The sequence below is a fragment of the Catharus ustulatus genome, chromosome 2 (assembly GCF_009819885.2).
Source record: "Catharus ustulatus isolate bCatUst1 chromosome 2, bCatUst1.pri.v2, whole genome shotgun sequence".
Taxonomy (NCBI): domain Eukaryota; kingdom Metazoa; phylum Chordata; class Aves; order Passeriformes; family Turdidae; genus Catharus; species Catharus ustulatus.
The window spans coordinates 43,662,195-43,680,421 of NC_046222.1; the positions used below are offsets into that span (position 1 = coordinate 43,662,195).

The window sequence follows — 18,227 nt, forward strand, 5'->3', positions numbered from 1 at the left end:
ACTCTAATGTGCTGGTCAATACCATAGCAGCATATGTCTGTAGATGCACCCAAATACGCAATAAAAAAAGCTGAGATGCACAAGTAATTTAATAACAAGGTAAATAAATATTGACATTCTTAGTTTGACCACCCCACCTTTCTTAATATATGCAATTTGTGTTTTTTCTGTGCTGATAATTCAGAAAAAAACAAGCAGTGCATGAATTTTCCACTAAGAATAGAGAAAATACTTGGTAGCAGTTTCTCTAGGCTGTTCATCAGTATTAGATGAATTGTTCACAAATAAATTGCTCTGTTGAATTTTTAGTATCAGTGTTGTTATGATTAGTTAATCTTACTTAAAACAGACAGATTCTACAAAGAATTCTGATTCTGAATACTCTTTTTGCCCCTCTTTAAACAGACCATTATTGGTGAATGCTTTTATATTTGTATTACCTCTTTTTCTATCCCTCTCATATTTTTAATGAAGGTACTGTTTTTCTGCTTAATGGTAGACTTTTTCACTCTTCTCAATTTCACTTTCTCTCTTTCACTATTCTATCCAGTCAGAATATTTAGATTTGCATTTGGTGTGAACTAGCACAATATATAAGAGCTTTTAGTGTATAATATATAAAAAGAATACATTGCAATAACAAAGGAGAACATTCAAATGTTACGTATTGTAAAAGTACTCTTACTCTGAGTACCCTGTATTATATATCTGTAATTAAATTTTTAGTTTCCTTAGTACTGGGTTAGAGTGCAAAGGATGTGATGATTCCACAGACCAAGATGTATGCATCTGTGCTGGTCACTTCTGATCTTGCTGTGTTTTTGTAGAACCACCTTTAAAGCGAGCTTAGTATAGAGTACAGTAATTTCACAACTATAAGGCGCACCCTTTTGACAAAAATTTTGGCCCAAACCCGGAAGTGCGCCTTATAGTCTGGTGCGCCTTATATAATGGACAAAGTTCGGAAATTTGCCAACCCGGAAGTGCGAGCTGTGAGCCACGGGGGGAGCTGGCAGGGCCGCAGCTACCAGGTGGAGGCGGGGCCATGGGGCTGGGACTGCTGGGTGCCTGCGGGGCCGGGGCTGCTGGGTTGAGGCGGGACCTCGGCCAGCAACCACGCGGGGGGAACTGGGGGCAGATCCTCACTGCATAAAAAAAAGCGCGCCTTATAGTCCGGTGCTCATTATATGATCTACAAAGTTGCGAAATTTGCCGACTCCCGGAGGGTGCACCTTATAGTCCGGTGCACCTTATGGTCGTGAAATTACTGTAAGTTTTGAAGTTGATTATAGGTTGGCCTGATGGTATTGTATATATAGTACATTGAGAGAAATTGAATTATTCTCAGGCTTTGCAGCTAGGTTTCCAGAAAATTAAATTAAAATCCTCATTCTAATTTCCACAGCATAGACCTATCTGTACCTATGTAAGGAACTTTGTTTTCCTTTGTGCTCAATAAAGAGAACCTTCCAAATGCAAGTTATTCCACTTAAGATCTGTCTGTTGATTATTTAGGGACACTAACTTGATTATATTTTTGAGTAAGTTTAAAGTAAACTTTAAATAAGTGCCTAGGGATAGGTAAGGATGAATTTGTGCTTGCCTTAAATGACTGTGTACAGTGCCCTCTTTCAACCCAAGCTGGTGTTTTATCTTCTTAAATACGGATTTCTAATCATACTCTCTTTGTCAGCTGAACCAAGGTCTCCTTCCTTCTAGGTACTTTTCCAGTCTGTGTGTTCTTTCCTGTCCTGTTGCTTTGGTTTTCATGTGATCCCCAGAAATCTATTCCTGATAGCTGAACCAAGGTCTCCTTCCTTCTAGGTACTTTTCCAGTCTGTGTGTTCTTTCCTGTCCTGTTGCTTTGGTTTTCATGTGATCCCCAGAAATCTATTCCTGATAGTCCTTATTCTTTTAAATCCAGTTTCCCTTCCAACTCAAAACTTATTTCTCTTGCCTGGAGGTGAAAACACTTACGTGGAGCAACTGCAAACATACCACAATTCCTTGGACACTTCTGTGGTACACCTGAGAATTCTAATAGGGTGATATATCCCACTTGTGGTTTTATTCAGTTCCTTCCTAATCTTAACAGATTCTTTGTCACAGTCCATTCATTTGACTCTTATTTTAACAGAACATAAACTGAAATAAGAAAGGTCCAGATTTGTTATTACAAGAAACCTTTTTATTATTAGGGCAGTAAAGCAGGGGAAGAGGTTGTTCAGTCTCTGTACTTAAGATTTTTTCAAAACCAGATAAAACCCTGAGCAGCCTTGTCTGATTTTAAAGCTCATCATACTTCCAAACGTAGAGACCTCCTTACGTTCTTTCTAGCATTAATTGTTCGATGATCCTATCTAAAAAAATAAATTTCCCTTCTCGTTTTCCTAACATCCAAAAAGAGACTGATTGGAGAGTACTAAGTAAACATTTTCTCAAGCTTTAACTGATCCAAAGTAGCATAGACTAGTCAATACTGTAAGGAACTTCAATGAGATTTGTGAGAATTAGATACTTACACCATTCAATTTCTAATATCAAACATGTAATCATACTTAAATAGTAATATGTGTTAGTATTCTACCATTTTCCTAAATTCAGACAGATGTCATGCCATCAAATTTGCAGTCCATTAGCAAAAGTTTCGGGTGTTGAAGCAGTTCAAAGGTTAGGTTAACCTGAGCATTTTGACATGAATCAAATGTATTTTCATCTGTGTCTTGAAAGTGAATAACTGTTCTAGGTAAAAATTTTGAAAAGATATTCAGGCTGAAAGAACCAGCAGTACAGAAAGTTTCAGCTCAACCATTAATTAAAAAAAAAAAATTACAGTGAGTTGAAAATTGTGCTGTCATGGAAACCTTAGAAATAAATCATGCTACCATCATACCTGCTATACCTGAGAAGAGAAATGGGATGAACTGTAAGGAGTTAAAGATTTTCCATGAACGTTTGATGAAGATCATTGTAAGTTATAGTACTGTAGAATGTGGAGACTTAAAACTTGATTTCTTTTGATTCTGTACTTTTAATTTAAATGCTTAAGTTTTGATAATGATAATCCAATATTTTTAAACTACTTTGATCAAATACACAAAGCAGAAACACCTACAGGCACACCGAAGGAAAAAAAATATAAATAAAGGATATATATTGTGTTTCTTATTTAACTATATTGACAAGTTTTATAATTAGATAATAAGAAAAAGACAGCTAACCCCATACAGTACAGTTAGAAAAATACTTTGATTACTTTATCTTGCAGTCACAACTTTTTAAAATCATTTCAGCTATATGGAGATACATGCTTATACCTCTAAAGGCGCTTTGAAAATGAATACCAGAGTTAATGTTTTCAATCCCCCATATTCACAAAGCAATCATATAAACATTTTTCAGCTTTATAGTATGCACTATATGCAAGTTTATATGAAGTACTGCATACTGAATTACCAGTTAAAGTGTATCTGATATAAATGTTTTATTGCTTAGCAAATGATAGCAGGCAACTACCCAAAAACAAATTAAAAGATACAAAAGTATAGCTAAAAGAATTATATCTGGAAGGCACAAATGTGCATTTATTATCTGTATTGCTTGTCAGAACATTTGCATATGTGCAGAGTGAAAATGAGGAAGAATAGCAGGAATGATAAAGATACTATGATCAAAACATTCATCAGAGAAATTAATTTTTCGCTAAATTAAACAAGAATCTTTTTTGATATACACAATAGCTGGGGCACACAAAAGATTATGAAAGTTTAAAATTAAGTTATGAGAATGAGAGAGTGAAATGTTATTTTATATAACAGAAGCTATAAAGAACAGTAGCTCATATTTTCTTTTCATTTCAGCTACCAGAATACTGCCAGAAGCCCTTTTAGGCCTTTGCACACACTGCTGTTTTTAAACCAGATGAGATTTGGCTTTCCTTATTGGACCCCAACACAACTGAACAATGTCATTCTACCCTGCTGGATAGTCCATCCTTGTGCCCATCTTCTGTAGGAGACCTCACTGCAGTCTGCAGCTTCCTCATGAGGGGAAGCAGAGCGGCAGGCACCGATCTCTTCACTCTCAAGACCAGTGACAGGACCCAAGGGAATGGTCTGAAGCTGTGTCAGGGGAGGTTTAGGTTGGATATTGGGGAAAGGTTCTTCACCCAGAGAGTGTTTGGGCACTGGAACAGGCTTCCCAGGGAAGTGGTCACAGCACCAGCCAGCCAGAGTTCAGAAAACACTTGGACAATGTTCTCAGATGGATGGTGTGGCTCTTGGGGATGTCCCAGACTTCAGTGATCCCTATAAATCCCTTCCAACTCAGCATATTCTAGGATCTGAGGTCACTAGCGTCCTTTACATCCATGATGATCTTCTGTCATGATTGTTCTTTCACTTGCTCATTATTCTTGTTTCCTCTGCATCAGAGGAAACAAGCTTTGTTAATATTTTTGCTTTGAGAATATTTTTCTTGAGGATGGACCAGCTGCCTTGGCCCCTCTTTGCCCTCCAAAACATTTGCCAGCTACTTCCTGCTAAAAACATCCCCAACTAAGCTGAAATCTACTCTCCTATGTACTAAGATTCTGATTCTACTACTGGCCTTACAATCTTCTCTCAGGATTTTAAACCACAGTCTCATGGTCAGTGCTTGTTATAGAAGTTTAAGTGATGGTGGGCTGTGCTATCATCTTCTAGTCCATCATAGTCCCTATAAGGCTGATAAATAAGAAGTAGAGGTTTGCTTCAGTGAAAGGAAATGAAAAACAGAAGAAAGCACTTCATCATTGCACATCTTTCAAGACTAGAAAATAAGTCAAATCCCAGCAGAAACAACTTGACTTTCTTCCTCAGTCTGTTATAATTCAATAGTCCAGACCTTCTGAATGATTAATACATTTTTACTATGAAACTTAATTCTTTATTGTCAAGCAAAAGAGAAGAGGATTAATAAGTTGTTCTCTAAAATGCCTTGCGAAAAATACATTGTGAAAAATAACTAAAATTTAACAAAAATGCCTTAGAAATACCAGGGGTTTTATATACAGTTTAAGGGACAGACTGCAATATCACTGAAGAATTTTAATTTCAGTGGCCTTTGTTCCAAATGTATGTATGTATGTATTTTATCAGTTGATTTGTGAACTTACTAGGGTTGCTAGCAATAAAAGGCAGTTGGGCCTAATGAACTAGAAGCTCCCCTTCTTTCTGGAAGGTTTGCAGTTATTTTTTATAATTTCATGCTTTCTGTTTTTAATACTTGTGCATTTAAATAGGTTTACATGCATATGTAAATAAGAGATACTGATCAGATCAGATTGAATTTCCTATAATTGAGTTTTGGTCCCTGATAGTTATTGTATGTATTTAGTAACATGTTTTGGGAGTTTGTTTCCTTTAAATTTTTAATTACAGATGGAGCCTAGTTAAAGGCAGAGCTTGAGCCTAGTTAAAGTCAAAGCTCGAGTTTTGTCTCTAAATTATGTGGAAAAGAGGCTTTTTACTTAATTATGCACCTCATTAGTTTTTAAATTATAATTGAACAAAGACAATTACTGTAATAATAAAATGTGCAGGGGTTTTTTTGTGGTTTAATATGAATGAAGTTCAAGTATGTTTTGTACTTGAATATGAATATTGTTTGTGTTTTGATCAGATCACAGTCAGTAATTAAGTATGCAGGAAAGGATAGTTCGTAGATAAATGGAACAGTATTTGATAGGGCATGGCATTTTTGTACTATAAGAAGTTTGTTTACCCTTCTTCAAGAGTGCATTTGTATTCTCATCACTCAGGTCATTTCACAGCTTCGGATCCTGAGTAGGTCAGTAACTGCTGGCTGCAAATTTGACAGAGAAATATGGTCTACAGAACTTTCTCCTGTTCTCAACTTATGGAAGAAACTAAATCAGGTAGGAATGTACCTAATTTGAAGACAACTTTTATTTCTGGTAAATACATGAAAAATATAGTCTAAGGAATTATCTCAAGTATTGAAACATAAGAAGAGAAAGACCAAATTAAATGCATTTGAGGTGGAAACTAAAATGCTAGGTGTATAATTAGCTATGAAGTCTGTATGTGATATAACAGGCTATTACCTTTTTTCCCCATATGGAGGTGAGACCACACGCAAAACATAAGACTAACATCCTTTATGTTTTTCCAAGAAAAACAGTAATGTACTTTAGATTTTTATTTAGCCTCTTCATTTATCTAATATTCATAAGGTAATGCTTAATGATTTCAAATTCAATGAAGTTTTTCCTTTATAGTGTTGAAATATGGTATTATATTTAGTTCATGAAAATCCCCTCTGCAGTATCCAGTATCACTCCCTTTATGTTCCTTTGTTAGTCTAGCTTGGTTCAGTTTGGTGGGGTTTCTTAACTTTAGTTATAAAGCTTGGTTTCCAACCACTGAATTCTTATTCCAGGCATACATTTAGATATGGTGGGTAGTGAATGCAGACACTATGCGCACTTGGGAAGGATTTCTCCCACCTCAAGTGACATGAGGTGCACATTAGAATTTACCGTTACATTTTGAAATATCTCATTAAATTCTCATCTAATCCATGCTAAGTGTATGATACATCACATTTGTATGTCAAAACAGTCTTCTGGTGCTACATAATTTCATGTTGAAATCTGTGGCCTCTGTAAATGGACTTTCTGTTAACCAGATGTGATCCTGTAAGAAAAAGTATACTTCATTGGGACACTGTAATTTTTCTTTGAGAAAGCTCACATGAAACTATTACATATACGTGCACATAAACAATAACAAAAATAGAGATTTTCATTGTAGTCTTTGGAAGATGGGTAAATGAGGCCAATTTTAAACGGTTAAATCTGTACTACATTAATACTCATTAAAATCACACGTTGCCAATGTCTAGTTCTTTATAGTTGTTTCTCATTAGCACTGCAAATTCAAAGTACAGTAATTTCACGACTATAAGGCGCACCGAATTATAAGGTGCACTTCTGGGTGTCGGCAAATTTCTGAACTTTTGCCGATATATAAGGTGCACCAGACAGTAAGGCGCACTTTTTTTTTGCAGCGAGGATCCGCCGCCGGCTCCCCCCGTGTGGTTGCTGGCTGAGGCCCCGCCTCAACCCAGCAACTGCGGCACCATGGGCCCCCCTGCACCCAGCAGCCGTGGCACCATGGTCCCACCCCCACCCAGCAGCTGCGACTCTGCTGGCTCCCCCCACGGCTCGCAACCCACACTTCCGGGTTGGCAAATTTCCGAACTTTGTCCATATATAAGGCACACTGGACTATAAGGCGCACTTCCAGGTTCAGGCCAAAATTTTAGTCAAAAGGGTGCGCTTTATAGTTGTGAAATTACTGTATATACTCTTTAAAACTTGGGTCACAAATTATCTGTGAGCATGCAATACCATGAAGCTAAAGACACATAGCTGGTACTGGTAGTTGAGGTTCTTGATAGTCACCTACATGGATGTAATCAAGAATTCCTGAGAGCTCTTTGACAAAGAGAGCTGGACCTGATGAAGGCCTCTTCTTTCACCTCTACCATTGCCCTCAGATGTGAGATCTCCCTTCATATGATTTTTTAGCCCTCTACCTCAAATCCTGACCTACAGGCTGCGTGACACTTAGGTGGGCTTATTTTTCAGACTGTGTTTTTCAGACCTTATTGTTTCTCTTGGCTGTTTTTCTTTGTTGCATGATTGCCTCTTGCCTAAGAGCACAAGTAGAGAGGGAGACTTTACTGTGGCCTTCCAGCTCCAGAGAGCTGGAGAGGGATGTTTTACAAGTGTGTGTAGGGACAGGGCAGAGGGGAATGACGTCAGACTGAAAGAGGGTAGGTCTAGGTTAGATATTGGGAAATTCTTTCCTGAGAGGGTGGTGAGACTCTGGCACAGGTTTCCGAGAGAACTAGTGGATACTCCATTACTGAAATATTCAAAACCAGGTTAAGTGGGGCTTTGAGCAGCCTGTCTATGGAAGGTATCCTTACCAGTCCAGGAGGGTTGAAACTAGATTATCTTTAAGGTACCTTTCAACCCAAACCATTCAAGGATTCTGTATTATCTTGAAGTTTCTTTAAACTATTAGCAGATAATGAAATTAATCTTTTGAATATATCCTTTAGAATAGGATGGCTTATGACCTTTCATAGGGGTGTTTGTGCGTGGGACATTTTCTTGAGTGTTTCAAAAATTTTAAATAATAATATTTATTATCAAAATTAGTTTTCATGGTCTGTTAAACCAGTAATTGCTTCAAGCTTTGAAAAGACTTAGGCATCTTTAATATTTCACAGACATTGCATACAGTTCTGCAGTCTCATTCTAGATTGGTAGTTCAATGAAGGCATCATGTTTGTCTGCAGAATTTTTAAAGACCTGGAAATTGGAATGAAGAAGATAGTTGAATTGCTGCTTAAGTTAACAATCATGAATTATTTTATTTATGCATGAATGGGCAGAGAACATGAAACTAAAACAGTTTCCCACATACGAAGACGTAAAATTTTTAAAAAAGTATTCCTGTAGTCTGTAAAAAAAATTATTCCAGACACAAAAAAACTCAAAAGTTTGTTAATATGTAGACAAAGATTAAGTTGTTTTAAATGTTTTTATTCCCATGTTGAGTATGTAAGTCAAAGATTAATTAAAAAAGGATTATCTTAAAAATACCTTGAAAACAGTTGTTGTACATCTATGTACTGACAATTCTGAAATTCAACAAAATTCACCACTTGACATAAGTATGTCCTGTAGAATTTACATCTCAATGATTGATCATAATCTCTTAGTGTCAACATATCTTTTTCTCTGTGCTCTTAATGAAACTGCAAAGCCAACTAAACCTGATCCACACAGAAGCACCAGGAGGAAATGGTAAGGAAAAGTAGTGAGCAATTCCCTGCAGCTGGGAGAAGGATGTTCCCATTTTCTGACCTCATCTGTTGTTTAGGGAGTTTTGCTGCCTTCCAGGGGCTCAGATGTGGGACATTGTGGAAGGAGTGCCAAGGCTTGTCTGGCCCTCAGACTGTGACCCCTTGGAGCTTTTCTATGTAGACTCCAGCCAGCTGCCAGGGGTAGGGTGGAGCATATGAGGCTCCAAGGGGCCATATCCTTGGATGGAGACTGGATACAGGTCTAGGCAACATGCTGTAGCTTTGAGCACCTGACAATCTCCAGGGGTTTCTTCTCACCTTGGCTGTTTTGTGGTTCTGTGAATAATTCTTGTGTAGTTTTCAGAGCCTATCATGTTCTTTGTGGCCAAACAGCAAAAATGGCAGATACGCCTTGGAAATTTTAGCTTTTTTCATTTTAGACATTTCAAAATGGGAAATAATTCTTATGCATTAATACAGTAGCGACGACTTACATGTTCTTACTCTTTCAGAAATATTTCTGGTAATTTACAGGGCTTCCTTTTTTCTCTCAGCCCATACATGATGCGAAACCCTGTTAAATGTTGCTACCAGTTATTCAGATATCTTGAAATTGTTGAACGGGAAGTTTATTATTCTTTATCTGCCCATAAGAATAGAATCATGGCAGTTGCTTCTCCTTCATCCACTGATTATTAGTCTAGTCAGAATCAGACTGTGAAATTTTTAATTGAATTTTACTTTAAATGAAATAGATACTTAAAATGTGCTTGAAAATCAGTGTGCATCTGTGTTGAAATTACACAAGTGAACTTCTCTTTTTTATTGAGCCTAATAAAATGAGTGTTCTGAACTAATACAGAATGTCTTGACATTTTCACTTGTATTAACCTCATTTGGAAACATACATGTTAATTCTTGCCATTGAAAACATCCTTGTAACGAATACTGTCCTAAAACTGCTTCTACAATGTTTTGCAGCATGATTTAATGACTTGACATTTACCAAATTAAGTAAACTCTGATGAACCTGCCATTTAGTTAGAAAAAACCACATACATGCTCAGTATTGGCTTGCATGAAAGACTTGTTGATATATAAAATCTTCACTGAATAAGTTGCCAAATATTACATGAATTTTGAAAACCCTTTCTTAATGTGGAAGGGTGGCTACGGATAGGAGGCAAGGGCTGGGTCCCTGAGTTAATCAGAGTTAATTGAAGCAGTCTGTGTCCTGGTGTCTGTTCTATTTCCACACAGCCTTCTGCCCTGGCAGACTGTGGCTTAGGACTGTGGTATAAGCACTCATTGTCACATAACTGGATCAGCTGGAAGTCACTGTCCTGTGGAACTCAGGAATCTCCTATAATGTAATAGTTGTAAAACTGTTTTGGAGCTGCACAAAAGTATGAAGACATGGGGGGAATGCATAAGTGTTTCATCATGTCCAAATGGCTCTCTCTCATGAGGAGAGAGAAGAGAGAAGAATCAGTGCTCTATTTTTGTTGTAAAGCTGGTTGCGTTTTCTGCTGTGTTTCAGGAAAATCCTGTATCAGTTCTATGAAAGTTAGAATACTCACCCGTAAAAATTTCAGCAGCAACTTCTTCAAAGTTGTTAACTGAGTATATGATGATATTTTTTATGTTTGTAAATTGTAGCTAATTACTTTCATAAAGTTGCATAATGTTGCAAGAATATTGTAGAAGTAGTTTTGAAAATTCATGAGTTGCTGCTCTTTTATCTAAACCATTATAGAATCATAGAATCGCAGAATATCCTGAATTGAAATGAAACAGAAATACAGTGTCATTCTTTATTTTGTTTTCAACAATGAAAAGCATGTAAAAACCAGTGATAGGCTAATATTTAAACAAATAGGCAGAGAGGCTTGAAGGAGGAGGCAAAATAGGTGCATCAAAAGGGCAATGGAGATTTCTAAAACCTATCACCACCACCACCTCCACCAAAATTGCATTTTGAATCAAATACAGAACTAGTAAAGGTATATAAGTTTATTTTCATTATATTTGTTACATTTCTGAGGAGGCAGTTTTCAGAACATACTGAAGTTGGCAAAAGCTTGAGTATAAGAAGGTAACAAAATAAAGCTCTGGGACAATTTAGGTGAGACTTTATGAAGTCTTATACTAAGATAGCAACACATACAGAACTGAGAGAGGGAAAGTTATCAAAGTCTCAAAGTACACCTGATAATATTAGTACCAAATGCAGTATTTAATATTAAAGATTAGAATCTACCTTCAGTTTCTTATGATTAGGAAAAGCACTCAGTACTTCAGCAGCTCTTCGTCTTAATTCCCAAGCAGGTCATGAGCATGCACGTATTTTAAAAGCTGATGTGAGTTACATACGTAATGAATTTTGGGACAATGTAATAGGACATTAAATATATAAGCTGATATTGGTGTTCATGTTTAACTTTCCTATGGAATGACACATGGGTTGTTTCAACAAATTCTCAGGGGAAAACATTAGAAAGAGTGATGAAATTAATCTGAAATTTATAGGAGACTCTTATGTAAAGGATGATGTTGAAGAACTTAGAGGACTTCTCTTTCAATAAGCTTTTGTGAATTAAGACGGTGTCAAAGATTGAGAAAAGCCTTCATGGTGCAATGTCTTGGGTTTTTCTTTATTTTTTTTTCTTTATTTTTAAACACCTCAGTAATAAATTATCAGCTAGTTTATGCTAGTTTTGTATTACAGTTTACGTATACTCAGCAAATTATGGTCTCAGAAAAACTGATGTGAAACTGGTACTGTGATTTTTGAATCCATGCAAAGAAAAAATGCAATGCATAGCAATTGTAAATACTGTATGCTTTGGCTCTTTGATCAGTAACTTTGTTGTATACCTTTTCTACAATGTTGAAACACTTTATTGTTCTTTCTTCTCTTTGTCAGTCATAAGCCAAAGTATTGCTCATTCATTTAGCTTCTCTCATATTTTAGCTTGGTAACTGAGTGCAGTATGAGCTTGAAATTAAAAATGTAAAAGTTCAAATGCATGGTGCCTGGGAAAGATTATAGAGGTAAATATCCTGTGTGTTCTGGAAAGCAAGATCCCATGTGACAATTCAGAAATTTATTTAACCTGAAAAATAATAATTTTTTTTATTTCAAGATGACATATTTCAGAGAAAGTAAAATCAGATTTTATCTTTACTAAATTACTAGATGTTGAAATAGAAAAACATTATTTCCCATAGGCCAGGGTTTAATTTTTGCATGTGTGACTTACAGAATTTTACAAAAAGTTTTTAATTCTATAATTGGAATTCGTTGCAGCATCTTGCCACATTACAGGTTGGCAGCCTCTGAGCACACACAAAAATATATTAATGTAAGAAGTTGCACATGAATTAAGATTTTCAAAATTGCACCATCTCTTGAAATTATTGAATAAATTTGGATTTTCAGTGACTTTAATGGAAGGGAAGTAAGTATTAAAAATGCCAATCTGAGAGCAGCTGTACCTCTCAGAGTCTGAGTTACTCAAGATTCATGCATCAAATTATATTTATTTTGTATTTATTGTATTTAATTCAATTCCATGTTGATCTAGTTTCATGAAGCAGGAGCTGGCAGCATAGTTTACAGTACCCAGTAAAATCTCATTGTGCTGAGTACACCACTGCTTTTTATATTAACACATTAACATGAATACTAAAAGCAGTGATTCAGCTAAGTGAAGATTTTTCAGCAATTCAATACTTTGGAAGTAACTGGGTAGGCAGACTTGTCTCAGAAGAGTGGTGCCTTTATTGAACATGTCAGAGACAGTACTGGAAGTATCATCATACTTTAAATCCGGTGTCAGAAAAGGGATTACATCACTACTACTTCAAAGCTAAGAGGGTCATATGAAGTATTACAAATTAAACAAATAATATGTTGTGGAACATCATTGTTTCCCTGAGTTTGTTAAGTGGATATCACATGTTCTTTCTTAGAATTCTAACCTGATCCATCAGAAGGTGTCTCCTCCTGCAGAGCAGCAAGGATCTCCAATCTTATCATTCATTACTCTGGAGCAATTCAATGCCATTCGCCTTGTGCAGAGTGTCCATCAGTCGCTTGCTTCTTTAAGTAAAGTCATCAGAGGTACCTCACTTCTGAGTTCTGAAGTACAAAGACTAGCAAGTGCTCTGTTAAACCAGAAGGTAAGTAATTTTGTAATGAATATACATTATAATAAGCATTGACAAAACCCAAGGAAACTGAACTAACATTTTCATGTTCTATTTTTTTTTATGGATAAAGACTCTAAAATGGAGTTCTTTTAAGGATAGAAACTCTAAAACAAAACCAGTTTTTCTCTGGAAGATTTTTCATATCTACCTCTGAATGTATTACTCTCTTACCAATCTTTCTCTTAGACAAAATCCAATACAGTTAGAAATTGTGGAATACTATTTCAATTTCAAATACCAAATCATCCTAGAAAAGTCAAATATATTAGCCAGTAGAATATGTAAATCTGTCCTTTACTTAGTTTTTGCATTTTCTTAAAATTTAGGTTGTAATAACAGTTCTCTTTGCATTTATTCGATTTGGGTCATTGCCCTACCTCACCAGACAAGCTGTGCCTATCACACCAACCTATCATCTCACCCTATATTCTTGATATACAAGAAAAGCAGTCAAAATTTGTGTATGTACTTTGTCCAAGTTTTTTTGGCATCAAACTGGGCATGTTTAATAAACTGGTACAATTAGTGGCAGCAAGTCTACATGCTCTGTCATTAATATCTAGATAATTGAGTTGAAAGATAGTCAAAAATTGATGTGACATGAAACTCTGGTTTTGTTTCACCTCCACCAACTGATAAATTCTGTCGATCCTAATGTGTAGATATTGAGATTGCTTCTGCGATGTACAATAATTCCTGTTAACATCCTGCTTATCTTCATGTGAAAAGTATTGTTGAAAAGATTGTTATGCATGTATTGATCTCTCAAATCCTAATCAAAACAATAATTAAATTTGTTGTCTGTTTAGATTCACAAGACAGCATTTGTTAGCAAAATGGCTGTAAAGTTAGAATAAATTACATTTTCTTGTTAGCAATATCATTGCTTTTTAAATAATGTTTTGACTATGTGGTAGAAACTGGCAATAAGTCATAGTGAATGGAAATGATACATCTGATGGCCATTCTTTAGTTCATTTCTTGTTACTGAGCAAGAGAGCATGGCTTGCTTGTGTGCTTAAGGTGCATGCTTCTATGGGAACTGGCAGGAGCTGTGAAGCTGATCACTGATGCAAAAAGTTTCTTAAAAATTCTATGCATTTTAACCTCTCACAAGCATCAGTTCAGTGCTTCCTGATGTATTGACCAGTGCCTCTGTCATTTCATCTGCTTGCTTACCCACTTTCCTTGACATGGACCACTTCACTGGATTGTGACCGTATAGCAGTTTTTTCAGCAACCTTCCAGAGAAGGCTGCATGCCACGTTCTTGGCATGGCAACTAAGCTTCACTGTATTTATCATCCTGAAGTGATTTTCTTCATGTGTTTTCTATACACTCTTCTTGTTTAGTGTTTTCATGTGCTGTGTAGCAAAGAATTATTTTTCAAAAGCTATATTTTAAACCCACTAAGATTGTAGTTCTTTTAAGATTATGACACCTGAATAAAGTGCTGGACTACTAATATAAATGTATAAGTCAATAAATGTATGACTTATAAAGGTTTCAGCAATGTGTTGTATTTGTAAAATGTAAAATTGGTATGTTAGCTCCATACTAGTCACTGTGAAGGAAATTAACTCCACCCAAGCGAAAATGAGCATAAGCACATCTGAGATGTACTTACATAATAACAATTAGCTAAGCTATTTCTTTAAAGTAATTTAGAATGATGTATTAGCAACATTAGGCTAATGCCTTGTAAGTGATAGATTGATGAGCTGCCTGTAAATGCATATCTAGTAGAAGAGGCTGCAAAAATGCAATTTTTCAAATAAAAAGTTTCAAAAAATCCTAATTAGGAAAAAAACCCCATGCAGTTAACTGTACTTTATTTATTGTCTTGTATATATTTTAGTTTATTGAATTAATTTTTAATTAGTATCCTTGAATCTAGTTACATCCTGCTTTTTATCCATAAAAGGTAAACATAGAGAATTTACTTTGAAAGATACTTTTTTTTTACAAACTTCTGTGATCAGATTTTGAATACCTGTTCAGTACCTATGCTATTAGAACTGGAACTTCCTGGAAAATGCAGCTGTAAATATTAAATAGTATAAACTTTTATTCTACTCAGCATCTTCAGCAGTCTGCAATATTCCACAGATACTGATTACATTGATTCTCATTCTCAGGAGAATCTTGCAGTCACTTTACATTCCTGTGGAGTAGTTAAAATTAGTGTTTCCATCTTTGTTTTATAGGGAGAAAGTTTAACAGATGCTCTTTTAAGCTTGTCTTTTTGAAGTCAATGAGAAATTTATGTGAGGAAGTCTTGCAGGACTTTTTTTCTCAGGTATTGCTCTACAAAACTGTAAGATGAGAAAATAATAATGCAGAGGAATTGTACCAGATTCTCTTCACCACAGAGCCACACAACTGCATTTTGAAGTCTGAGGAGGCTGCAGCAAAAGACTGGGGAGCTGTGGCTGCAGTTGAAAGATATTGTAACTTTCCAAGAAATTATGCTCTTAGATCTATTGGAAATAGATTATTTATTTTCATTCAAGTTGCCAACTTAAAATGTAATGATGATGGATTTGAAATTGATACTTTCAGTAAATATATTTTTATTTCAGTGTCCTGTCACATGGCAAAGCATGTGGGAAGGTCCAGAAGATCCTTTGCAATATCTTAGAAGTCTTGTTGCTCGAGCACTTGCTATACAGGTAATTTTAAAGAGTCCTCTACCTCATGTGCTGGTATTCAGTGACACAGTATGTTATGTGAATTCCACTGCCTTTACAAACACAGGTCCCAAAGAGTTTTAGATGTTTGAAAAGGTATATAAAATTCTAAGAAATAATGTGGTAATATTGTTAGTTACTTCACAACAGGTTTACATCTTAGTCATTAGTTTTTATGGTGAACTGTGGGGGGAAAAGACTTTTTTTACTCAGATGAAATTTTACATTTAAATCAAGACACACTCTTTAATATGGTAGACAGATGCCTGTCAAGACATAAAGGAGGCACTTCTAAAAAGGATAATCTAGAAATTCATAGATGACTAGTTTTGGAAGAGAATAGTGGGAAGATCTGCATTCTCCAGGTTTAGAAGGGACCATAAGAGAAGGTGCAGAGCCTGACAACAGCTCTGTCTATCCATAGTCTGATGATAAAGAGGTTAATTTTAGTTAAGGTAAATTTATATATACTTTGATTGACAGAAGTGATGTATTTAGGATAATAAACAGACAAATAAAAATAACTTTATCTAAATTAATTAGTATTTAAGGAAACAGATTCCTTAGCTATGTTGGATACATAGAGAGAAACCTGAGAACCTGCAAAAGAGGAAGACTACTTTAAAAAGGACAGATCTTTGTTACCTCCAGGCAATAAAGCTGTTGGTTTTGAACTTGATTAACACATCTTCTCCAATGGGATACCAAGATTTTTGTCGACATTTATGTTGACTGTCAGATTCAGAAGAAAGATTTGAGGACCATGTATCTTCTAGACATTACTTTTTCTAAAGAAACAGTCAAAAAAATGTTTCCAAAGTATTAATAAGATTCTTGTTATGCAAGCAATTTATTTTGGCTAATGCTTAAGTTTTCTTCATCCTTTCCTTCAAAAGAAGTTTAAAGTACAAGGCAGAAAGAAATATATATATATGTATAGCAACAAGTGATAATGCATGTTCAAATGTTATTTGATCATAATGAATGGCATTGAACCTAGTCCCACCTGTCATTTTGCCGACTATTATAGTCTTTAGTATTAAAAGAAATATCATCTGTGGTGAGTCAGCTTGTTTGTAAACTTCAAGAATGCATTACTGTTTGCAACTTCTACTTTCATTTGGTTGTGACCAAACTGCATGCAATTTTCCTTACTTATTTATTTAATGGAAGTCTGAGATTAGAATTTGAGCTTCTATGTGGAGTTCACCTCCCATACAAAGTCACTATGCTGAGGTATGAACAGGATGAAATAACAGGATGAAATTAGTGTTAGTAATAATAGATGATTTTCAACCCCACATATCCCAAAAGTTTTTATTTCTGTATATTACTGCTGTTGACTAATGTGCTGCATTATACTTGCTGCATTACCATGATAGTAATCTTCCTTTCTCATTGCCCAAACTACTGACAAAATGGGACATTTGGATTAGTCATTTTCATGAAAGTTATTGTGAAAGAATCATTTACAGTTTTTAACAGTTATTTATTGTAAAAGAGAGAAAGATTATTAAGGCATAGCCTTACAGTAGATACTTGACTGTGTCCATAAGCAGTAAATTATGTTAAATTTTTATTTGAGATAACAGCTGCTGGTTGTCTCATTTTATTTCTTTAATGTCAAATATGTAATATAGTTGTGTTTGGAGAAATTCTTAATAATACAGTATCAGTCTGTTTTGCATCTCAAGCTTCTAGTCAAATCACATCTGAAATACAATTTCTATATTTCTATACTGTATATTACTAGAAAAATGTTGATTGTTTCTAATTGGACATTTTGGTTGAATCATCTTTTTTCCTTTAATGTGATTCCAAATCATGATTGTGACCATTACACTTTCCTGATTAGTCCTGATCATTTTTTAATTAGATTTTCTATTTGTGACTTTTCATTATTGATTTTATAAATGTAATTAATCAGTATTTAATTCTAGATTTATTATTCAGAAATTCAATAAAGGTTTCAATAAAGATACCTTATAACTCTGAAAATTATCCTCTGATTTATATTTCAATAAATGCCATATTTTGGATTAGTTTAGTTTTATATGACCAACTTTATAAGCGTTTTTTTATAGTAACTCTTATGTCCCTCTGTTTCATTGACTGTAAGATATTGACTTATACTTTACTGTTTGAGACAGGTTTGATTTAGGCATTTTTAAGGTGAAATAGGAGATGTTGAAAGATCAAAGTTGTACTGAAGGATTACATTTATTAAGGATGGGTTAAGTTTCTACCTAGGTTATTAGTTAAAGGCTGCCTTGTCAAGAGGTTTGCTACCAGTGGAGAAAACAATGAAAGCAACTGCAATTTAATGGGAATGGGGAGGAACACAAAATATAGGCCAGATGGTAAAATATTTATAGCTGAATTTATGGAAGTGTAAAGATGTTCTGAGAGCATTACACAACAACAGGCAGGAAAACAACA

General features: G+C 35.2%; 1 protein-coding gene across 2 annotated transcripts in view; it reads left to right on the top strand.

Annotated features, from left to right (window-relative positions):
• Positions 1-18,227, top strand: part of DYNC2H1 (dynein cytoplasmic 2 heavy chain 1) — a 154,930-nt gene that overhangs the window by 112,020 nt on the left and 24,683 nt on the right. For both annotated transcript variants that reach the window (XM_033051487.2, XM_033051488.2), the window contains exons 83-85: positions 5,801-5,917; positions 12,859-13,068; positions 15,681-15,770. In XM_033051487.2, the coding sequence (XP_032907378.1) occupies positions 5,801-5,917; positions 12,859-13,068; positions 15,681-15,770 (417 nt within the window). The remainder of the gene's footprint in view (positions 1-5,800; positions 5,918-12,858; positions 13,069-15,680; positions 15,771-18,227) is intronic.